We start from the raw sequence: 10154 nt of genomic DNA on the forward strand, positions 1-10154 counted from the left end.
GGGGCCTCTGTGGCAGACTCCAGGCATTCTACAGCCTCTGTGGCAGGTTCTGGGTGTTCTGGGGCTTCCGTGACAGGCTTGGGGCAATTTGTGGCCTCTGTGTCAGGCCCAGGGCGTTCCACAGCCTCTGTGGCAGGCTTGGGGGAATCTAGGGCCTCCATGTCAGGCTTGGAGGCGCCTGCAGTTCCCCATGAGGCCCAGGGTGTCCCAGCATCTGCAGCTGGCTCCAGGCCATCCAGCTGGGCCCGGTCCCAGGCTGGAGGCTCCGGGCCTCCAGTGCAGCTTGCGTCCCTCGCCTCAGGGGCTGGTCCCAGTTCCAAGGTCACTCGTCCTTCGTGCTGGGCTGCAGTGACCACAGGCTCGATCCCTGGCAGGCAGCCCGCATCCTTCTGCAGGGTCTCAAGCCTGGCCCCAGCGGGGGTCACCTGGCCTGAGGGGAGGCCTGCGTCCTGCAGGGGCAGGGGTGTGGCCAGAGAGTCAGGGTCCTGGCCTGCTTCTTTCTCCAGCTTCTGCAGAGAATCTGGGCTTGGCGTGAGGGCTCCCTCTTCCGGGGCGGTCCAAGGCCCCGGGCCCAAGGCCGCGCTGTCATCCTCCCGGAAGGGCTGAGCTCTGCCCGCGGCAGCAGGTGCTGGACCCGACAGGGAGCCTGCCTCCTCCCCCCAGGCCTGAGGGCTCCCCCCGGGGAGGCCTGGGGCTTCCCGCGGGGTGTGAGGGGCTGCGGCGGCGGCGGCGGAGGCCTGGCCCGCCCCGGGGACCTGGGCGCCGGGCTCCTGGCGCGTGGTGGCTCGGCCAGCCCCCTGCTCGGCGGCGGCGGGAGCAGGCTCGCCAGGGCTGTCCTGGTGCAGGGCAGCGGGCCGCGCGTGGGGCTCCTCGCTGTACAGCCTCTCGTCGTCTGCCCCCGCATAGGAGGCCGAGTCGGGGTCGGAAGAGGCTGCCGAGGTGTCGTCCCGGAAGGCGAAGGCCTCGTCCATGCCCTCGGTGATGGAGAGGTCAGACAGGGACTGCAGGGAGGACGCGAACGTGCTGTCGTCCTCGCCCTCCCCGGCTGGGTCCCCTCCAGGGACAGGGACCTCCTCCTCCTGCTCTTCCTCGTCCTCGGGGGCCCTCGGCGTCACCTCCACGGCCTCCACCTGGACGATGAGGCTGCCTCGGAAGGGCAGGAGGGCAGCGGGGATCATGGGGTCGTTGGCCAGGAAGTCCAGCTCGAAGAAGTGGCCCTCCTGGCCCCAGGAGGAGCTGCTGTCGGCCGAGACGCTGGACTCTGGGGACGGGGGGCCGGGGGGCCCCGTGGGAGACGACTCCTGCTCGTCGGCCACAGAGCCCGCTGGGGAGAAGCCCCAGCCTGAGGGGACGTCCAGCCCTTCGGCCGGGGCCAGCAGGCTCAGGGAACAGGACGGGGACGAGGCCCAGCTGTCCCCATCTGCCGTGATGTAGGAGCCCGAGGGTGAGGCGGGCGGCGAGTCCCCTGGCTCGGCTGGGGTGTCCCGGGCCTCCCTGCGGGGCCCGGGGCCAAGGAGCAGGGCAGAGGCGCTCTCGGTGGGGGTGGAGGGCGGTGTGAAGTAGGAGTCAGGGTCTGGGGCAGGGCAAGGCACAGGAGGGTCACCCTGAGAACACAACTCGGGGGGTGGGTCCAGGCTGGGGTGCCCACCCTCCTGGTCCCTGAGCTCTGGCAGGGCTGCCCTGGATGGCGGGGGCGCCTGGCGGGTCTCCTCACCCATCACGATCCGGGGCTCCAGGGTGGCTGGGGGAGGACCCCCGGCGGGCTGGGCCTCGGGGGAGCCCGGGCTGGGGCTGCCTTCTGCAGGTACCGCCCACGCCGAGGGGGTGCCGCCCGGCCCTGCATCCCAGCTGGCTCCGTCCGGCGGGGGCCGGGCGCCCGGCTTGCTGGGCAGAAACTCCAGGGCCAAGGCGCTGGGTCCGGGGGTCAGGGCACAGTGCTCCAGCCGGTCCCCTCTCGGGGTGGTGGCCGCGGCCACATCACAGGACGACTCTGTGGAAAGAGGGGGGGCATGAGGAGGGCAGACACCTTCTGGGAGCTGGAGCTGCTGCGTCTGGGGGAGAATTTCAGCGAGTTCCGACCCTGGGGGCACAGCCTGGGGCCAGGGGGTGGGGGGTGGGCAGCGTGGCTCCCGTCAGGCTCGGCAAGGCTGGACTAGCACCTGGCTCTGCGGACGCTGGCTGGCTGGCCCCCTGCCCTCAATCTGTGCTGGGCCTGGTGGGCGACCTCTCCTGACCTCCTGCGCCAGAGGCCCCCAGGGGCAGGGGACCTGCACCCGCTGGCCCTGGGACGCTCTAGGTCTCCCACCTCCTGTGCATGGGGGTCTCGCCTCTCTGCCTCGTCTCTCTCCTTGCTGCCCACACCTGAGGCCAGCCTCTGGAGGCGCCCTCTGGCTCTGCCCTCGCTCTTGCTCCCAGAGCTGGTGCACGGAGGAGGGAAGCGGAGCCACTGTGTGTTCGTCCTCAGGCTGCGCGTCCCACGGAGGCCGAGCTGGAGCATGGGGGTGAGAAGGGTTCCCTCCGCCAGGAATAAGCCAGCCGGTCCCAGGGCAGTGTTACGGGGGCTGCTTGGGCCCCGACCACGTTCTCAGGGGGGGTTCCTGCTCTATCACCCATGATCACCCCACAAGTACCTCCGTGCCTCAGCTGTCTGTCTGCAAAGTCGAGTATCTCCCAGGATTAGAGGTGAAGCTTTTACGAAGGGGCAGTGCCCTCCCCAGCCTGCCCATCGGCCTGCAGCAATGGGGGGCAGTCCCTCGGGGCCCTTGGGCCGCACTACTGGGATTCTGAGGTGGCCAGGGGATCCCAAGAAGGGGGTCCTTTGGGTCCACTGCCGTGTGACAGACACCCAACACCTGGAGGTGGGTGTGGTGGGTGGGGACGGGTGGAGACCGGCTCCTGGCACTGAGCCTGGGGTGCCTTTGCCCACCCGCCCTGGAGCAGGGAGAGGGCAGAGCTGGGCCAAGGAGGGGGGGTGAGGAAGGGAAGCCAAAGGCCAAAGGTTTTTGTAAGCATTCAAGGTCATCAAGCAGCCTGAGACCCTGGGTCTGGGGAGTCCTAGCCTCCACCTACACTACTGGACCCCAGAGGGAGGCCAGGCCCCTGGACCCAGCACTGGTGACATTCCCAGGTGACTTATCCACAGCAAGGTGCCCTTGGCCCTCCAGGGATCACTCATGGCTGACCTCCTGCTGGGCCACCCTGGCCGGTCCTTCTAGACCCAGGCAGACCCCCTCAGCCTCCACCCACACTTGCTGACCTAGCCTGTCCAAGGATGTAGGCCTGCACCCCGGGGCACTGCCCCCCAGACCTTGCTCCCTCAGGGCATCCGACCTCCCACCCTCACAGCCTGACCCCCTGGCTTCCCCAGGCTCCAGCTCCGTCCGGCTCCACCTGGCCAGGCCAGACCAGTCACCGGCCCTGAGGCGGCTTCAGGCATCTAGGGGGCGAGTGCCCGTGGTGGTGGGGGTGCAGTTGAGAACCCCCCACCTCTGGTCCAGAGCCGTGGGGCCAGGGCCCGCAGCTCCTCACAGACAATGGGGCGGCGGTGGCCCAGAGGGTGGGACGTGGGCCGGGAGCCACGGAGCCCTGGGATGCTCACAGGCCCTCGCGTCGCTTCTGGCTCCTGGAGGCCATCCCGTTTCCGCCCGCCCGCCCTTCCCCGCGGTCCTGAGCGGGGACGTGCGGGGCTCGGGGGGTGGGAGGCGGTCAGGATTCAGGTGCCCGAAAGGGCAGGGCGCCAAAAGGACCGGAGAGGGGACGGGGGGCGGCGGGCGGTGATTGGAGAAGGGAGAAGGACAGAGGGGACAGGCAGGGAGAGGGACCGGAGAGGGGACGGGCAGGGACAGGGCGGCCGAGACGCGCGCAGGGTGCACAGCGCGAGGCCTCACCTGTGCGGGGCCCGGGCCTGCCCGCCTCCGGCAGCAGCGGCTCGGCACGGGCAGCCTCCCCGGGCATGGCCTGACCGTGCGCCCTTCCCTCGGTGCCCGGTCTGTCCGCGCGTCCGTCCGGCGGAGCCTGCGCGGCCACCGCCCCTCGGCCAGGGGGTAGGGGGTGGGTGGGTCATCGGATGACGTCAGCACCGCCCCGCCCGCCCGGCGCCCCGAGCGAGCGTGCGCGTGCGCCCCAAGCACTGCGGAGCGCCGTGGCGGGGGGCGGCCTCCCTCCTTCCCCCGACCGGGGCTGCGCCCTCCTTCCGCGCTGCGCGGCCCCGCCTTTCCCGCAGCATTCCCCCCTGAACGCGAGGGGGCTCGGGGACCAGTCGGAAGCTGGCCGGACCCCAGGGAACATCGCCCCTAAGCCGGGCCTGGACGAGGCGGGGTTGGGGAGGGTCGCCGGCACGCGGGGCACGGCGGCCTCGGCGCCCTGGGGGAGGTGGCGGCGCCGTCCTGGTGCCCGGCCTCCTGCGTCCCCCTTGCCTCCATCCAGGAGGTGAGCTGGAGCCGCAGCTCCACGCTGATTGGCTGGCCGTCGCACGTTGGTCTCCGTGGCAACCGCCTCCCGGCTCCATGGAAACCGGAGACCGGAGCCGGCGCGGCGGGAACGGCAGCCCCGGGGGAGCTGGGCGGACCGGTCCCGTGCGCCCCGCAGCTCGGCTCCCGGACACCGGGGCGGGAGGAAGAGGAGAACCACGCTTTCCTCCGCCTCGGCGGCCGCCCGCGCCCCCCCTCAGGGCTGCAAGCCCTCCCGAGCCTCCTTGAGCCGTGCCCTTGCTTCCACCCGGGCCCTCCCGCGCTCGCACCCGCCCAGTGCCAGGCTCCGGCTCCGGGAGACAGATGGCCATTGTCGCCATCCCAGAGCTGGGCGGGGGCAGGGAATCAGATTGGTCATTGTCGTGGGGGGGGGGCGGGGAGTCTCCGCAACCCTGTCTCCTGCGGGCGCTGCCCTGGACGCACCGCAGAGCTGGCTCCCTGCCTGCGCTGGGCACCAGCCCCGCCACGCCCAGCCTGAGCCCTGCATCCTGCACGCCTCTCAGTCGCTGGAAATGCTGGAGATCCGTCCATCTATCCCTCTGTTGGGGACCCTCCTCTTCCTCCCCTTCCCCCACACCTTCATCCTCACCTCCCAGGCTCTTCTAAGTTGCCTCCTCCCATGGCCCTTCGCCCGTGGCCGTAGCAGAGTCCTTCACGGTTCCCACTGCTCTGCTGACCCCCTACCATCTGGCCTGAACACACTTTCCAGAAACCAAAAGCCCTTCAGCATGCCCTGAGGGGCTTCTAGTCTGGACGAGGTGGCTGGCCTAGGCTTGTCTCTGCTTTTCCCGACTACCAATAAACGCAGGAAATCAGAGACAACCAAAACAGAACTCTCACACATGAAAAGAGTGAGGTGACGTGGTGAGGGTCCCCAGGCTGGAGGAACAGAGCAGACCGACATAAGGGGGTCCGAGACCACGTTTCCTGACCCCCAGCCTGCTACCAGGAAGAGGACCAGGTAGACGTATTCATCCCCATGTGAGGCTGGAGTCCCACTGACGACTCTGGGTGGGGGGTCTGCTAGAACCGGCAGGAGGATCAAGGAGAGGCCCACTCCTTCCCCACCCGGCTCACCGGCCCCCCTGCCCCACTGAGAGGCCCCAAGGGTGTGGGGGGGAAGTACGCCTCCTAGGGGCCAGATACCCCGCCCCCATCCAGAGGCCCAGGATGGCCCAGCAGGGACCTCTGCACGGTCCACTGTCACTGAAACCACAGGCCACTAGAGTAGCCCAGGACCTGCCTGCTGAGTCCAAACAGGATGACCACCTCCTAAAATACAAAATGTGAACATAATAGCCTGACTGTTCAGGAGACAATAAAAAAATCACCTGTCATACCAGGAAACTCAAGGAAGAACCCAAGACTCAGGAAAGTCACAACTAGAATAAGAAAGAGTAATCAACTGATGCCCAAACTGAGGTGGAGATGCTGGAATTATCTGACAAGGATTTTAAATCAGTCGTAATTCAAGAGGTTCCATAAGGAGTAACAGTTCATCTTGTAGCAAATGGAAAATGTCAGCAAAGAAACAGACATAATACAGAAGCAAACCAAAATCACAATATGATACAGAATCACTGAAAGGAAACACTTGCTGAGCGGCTTATCTGTGGCCAGAAATGACAGAGGATGTCCCAGTGAGGCTGAAGATGGGTCCACAGAAAGTACTCAACCTATTAACAACAACGAGAACAAAAACATTGGGGAAAAACATTGAACAGAGGCTCAGGAACCTGTGGGATAACAACACAAGATCCACTGTTCACATAACCAGAGTCCCATAAGAAGAGTGGCAGGGGCGAGCAGTTGAAAAGAGTATTCAAAGAAATGATGGCTGAAACTCCCCAAATTAGGCAAAAGAGAGAGACTTTGATTCAAGGACCTGAGCAAATCTCAAATACGATACATCCAAGGAAATCTACATCCGGCCACTTGAGCTGTAACTTCTGAGCACCGAGGACGTTCACGGAAGCAGCCAGAGAGATGAGCACGAGACCCACAGGGAACGCTGAGGACAACCACAGTGCACTTCCGATCCAGAGCCAGCGGCCGGAAGGAAGCGGCGCCATGTTTTCCAAGTGTTGAAAGCGAGCATCATTCGAGGAGGAAGACACTCGCTTCAGCCACGCGCCCGTGCACACACACAAGAACAAAGGAGAAATGCACTCTGAGCCAGGGGACACTGAAGGCTCCAGCCCTGGCAGACCGCCCTGCAAGCCCAGGTATAGCGCATCTCTCCACAAGGATGGACATGATAAGGGTGGCCTCTTGGGCATTGGGAGGGAAGAAGGAGCATGGGAAGGGCAGAGAGACGGGCACAACAGTGGGCACTCCTTCTCCTGAGTGCCTGGTGGCACGTGTGATGAGAGAAACAAGTGTTAACACCAGCTGACATTCGAGAGGATACTGAAAAGCAGGGATGGCAAAGCAACCAACATGGAAACAGTATGCACACGTAACCTGAAGTGCACACACTGCGGGCAGCTGACTGTGAGGACCTGCACGCGAGTGTGTTTCCATACCCAGAACAAACTCTTAAGAAGACCACTCAAGGGGCGCCTGGGTGGCTCAGTTGGTTGGGTGTCTGCCTTCGGCTCAGCTCATGGTCCCAGAGTCCTGGGATTGAGTCCTGCATCAGGCTCCCTGCTCAGGGGGAAGCCTGCTTCTCCCTCTTCCTCTGCAGCTCCCCCTGCTTGTGCTTGCTCTCTCCCTCTCTCTCTCTCTGGGTCAAATAAATAAATAAACCCTAAAAAAAGAAGACAATACAAGATGACACACCCCCAAACCACTCTATATAAGTCAAGATAGAGTCCTTCAAAATGTTCAGAGTCCTCAGGTGGGGTGTCTGGATGGCTCAGTCGGTTAAGCATCTGCCTTCAGCTCAGGTCATGATCTCAGGGTCCTGGGACTGAGTCCCATGTTGGCCTGCTCTGCAGGGAGCCTGCTCATGTTCTCTCTCAAATAAATAAATAAAATTTTGTAAAAAAATGTTCAGAGTCCACAGGAAAGCAAGATGAGAGAAACAAAAGAACAAGAAACAGAGGCAAATGAGAAGACAAATAACAAAATGGCAGACTTTTGGCCTTAACACACATAAACGTAAATAGGCTAAATATACAAATTACATTAAATACGTTAAAACGTATACTCACAGATTAGGAGGCAAAGACTGGCAGAGTGGACAAAAAAGGCAGACTGAACTATATGCTGTTTATAGGAAAGTCACTTCAAATTCAGTGACGTAGGTGCACTGGGAGAAAGTAAGAGAAGAAAATACACAATATGAATAGTAATCAAACACAAAACAACAACAAAATGAAGAAGCAGGAGTGGCCGGTTAATATCCGAGAAAGTAGACTTTTGAGCAAAGGAAGTAAGTGGTGACAGACTGACATTCTGTGATGACACATTAGAGGTAATGATCGGTCCACCAGGAAGACATAACAATCCTAAATGTGCACACACCAACTATTAGAGCCTCAAATACACGAGGCTGAAGCTGGCAGAGCTGAGGAGAGACTGGCGTACCTGCAAGTATGGTTGAGGACTTCACTTTGTCCCCTCGACAACCCACAGGACCACTAGACAGAAAACCAGCCCAGATGTAGGAGACCCATGCCATCCGCCCGCCCACAGCATCCCGCAGGGTAGTCCACCCAGCAATACAGAGTGCTCCTATGTTCAAAGTAGGGAACATTTCCCAAGAGAGATCAAACCTTGGGCCATAAAACAAACATCAACACATCTAAAATAACTGAAATCACAGTGTTTGTATTCAGACCACAATGGACTCCAACAAAATCAATCACAGCAAGACAACAGGAAAATCTCCAAACACTGGGAAGAAAACCACACCCTTGTAAATGATCCATGGGTCAAAGGGGAAGTACCTCGCGGCGTTTTTTTAAAAACACAGAACTGAACCAAATAAAAATAATACAAAACATCAAAGTATGTGGTCTACAGCTAAAGCAGTGGTGAGAGGGATATTTATAGCACATCAGAAAGAGGCAAGACCTCAAAATCATTGAAATTCCTTCTTTTCCTGATAGGAAAAGAAGAGCAAAATAAAATCAAAACAAGCAGAAAGAAGGAAATAATAAAGTCAAGAGCAGAAATCAATGAAATTGAAAATAGGAAATCAATGAAACAAACAAAATGGTTCTGAGAAGAATTTAATAAGATTGACAAACCCCTAGCAAGACTGACAACCTTAAGAAGAGAGAAGACACAAATGCCCAGTATCAGAAGTGCCCTGGCAGCTGGATGCTTAATTCTGTGTCAGCCTGACTGGGCCACAGGATGCCCAGACGGCTGGTAAGATTCTGTTTCTGGGAGTGCCAGAGTGATGTTTGAAATCTCTGGAGGCAAGAAGAAAATTAAAATCTACCAAATTCGAGCAAGCAAAATGAAGTAGATAATCTGAACAGTCCTGGAACCATGAAAGAAATTGAATTTTTCATTTAAAACCTTCCCCAAAGAAATGTTCAGGCCCAGATGATTTCACTGAAGAATTCTACCAAGCATGTAAAGTAGAATTAACATCAATTTTAAGCAATTTCTTCTAGAAAACAGAAGATGAAGGAACACATCCTAACTCATTTCCTGAGACAAATTTAAATACTACCCAAACCAAAGACAGTACCAGAAACAAACAAAAAACAAGAAACTACAGACAATATCTCCCATGAACTTAGGCACAAAAAATCTCAATAAAATATTGGCATATCAAATCTGACATTGTATAAAAAGAATTATACAACCATGACCAGATGGAATTTATTCCAGGTGTGCATGGACGGTTCAACATTTGAAAAGCATTTCGTATAATCCACCATACCAACAAGCTAAAGAAGAAAAATTATGTGATCGTATTGAATGACACATAACCCATATGACATAATCCAACAGCCATTCAGATTGCTAAAAACTTCTCAGCAAGTTAAAATGAACTTGATTAAGATCATATGCAAAAGCCTTACAGCCAACACTGTGCTTGATGGTGAAAGACTGAATGCTCTCTAGGGCTGAGGCAAGAAAAGGGCATCAGCTCCTGCCCCTGTTTTCAACACAGGGCTGCGGGTTCTAACCCCACAGTGAGGCAAGAAAAGAATTAAGGGCAGCCAGACTTCTAGAATGAAAGCACGAGGCGCTCCACTGGCCAGCTTCCCAGTGAAACTGGTAGAAATAATACAACAAACAGTTAAAGCTCTTGGAAATGCTCTGATGGGCAAACAAATGAAGAAAGAGCTATTGAAGAAAATGGGTGCCGAGTTATTTATTTTTTTAAAGATTTATTTATTTGAGAGAGAGAGAGAGAGCACATGTGTATGGGAGGAGGGGCAGAGGGAGAGAACCTCAAGCAGACTCTGCACAGAGTGCAGAGCCTAATGTGGGGCTTGATCTCATGACCTGAGCTGAAACCAAGAGTTGGACGTGACTGAGCCACCCAGGTGCCCTGTTTCGAAGTTCAAAAGAAAGCAGAATCAGTGGTTTATGAGCCAAGCTGCTCCTTCCCTCCCCTCTCCCCGCTCACCAAGCTAGAGAACCTACCCAACTGCTGGGGCCAAGAACATAGGTCCCCAGTCACTTAGCATTTCCTATCCTGTCCTGACACCTGCTGCTGAGGCTGAGTCCCAGGCAAGTGTGACCGAGGTGGGGTTCCCTTTCTCTGTTTAGCCC

The 10154-nt window shown here is 58.6% G+C and overlaps 1 protein-coding gene across 1 annotated transcript in view; it reads right to left on the reverse strand.

Moving 5' to 3' along the window:
- NACAD (NAC alpha domain containing) overlaps nucleotides 1-3986 on the reverse strand; it is an 8890-nt gene extending 4904 nt beyond the window's left edge. Inside the window, exons 1-2 of the mRNA XM_035026537.1 lie at nucleotides 3888-3986; nucleotides 116-1990 (exon numbers count right to left, since the gene is read on the reverse strand). Of these exons, the coding sequence (XP_034882428.1) occupies nucleotides 116-1990; nucleotides 3888-3954 (1942 nt within the window). The 5' untranslated portion in view covers nucleotides 3955-3986. The remainder of the gene's footprint in view (nucleotides 1-115; nucleotides 1991-3887) is intronic.
- Nucleotides 3987-10154: the final 6168 nt, after the last annotated feature.

Source organism: Mirounga leonina, unplaced genomic scaffold, assembly GCF_011800145.1.
Source record: "Mirounga leonina isolate KUSES-001 unplaced genomic scaffold, KU_Mleo_1.0 Mir_199, whole genome shotgun sequence".
NCBI classification, from domain to species: Eukaryota; Metazoa; Chordata; class Mammalia; order Carnivora; family Phocidae; genus Mirounga; species Mirounga leonina.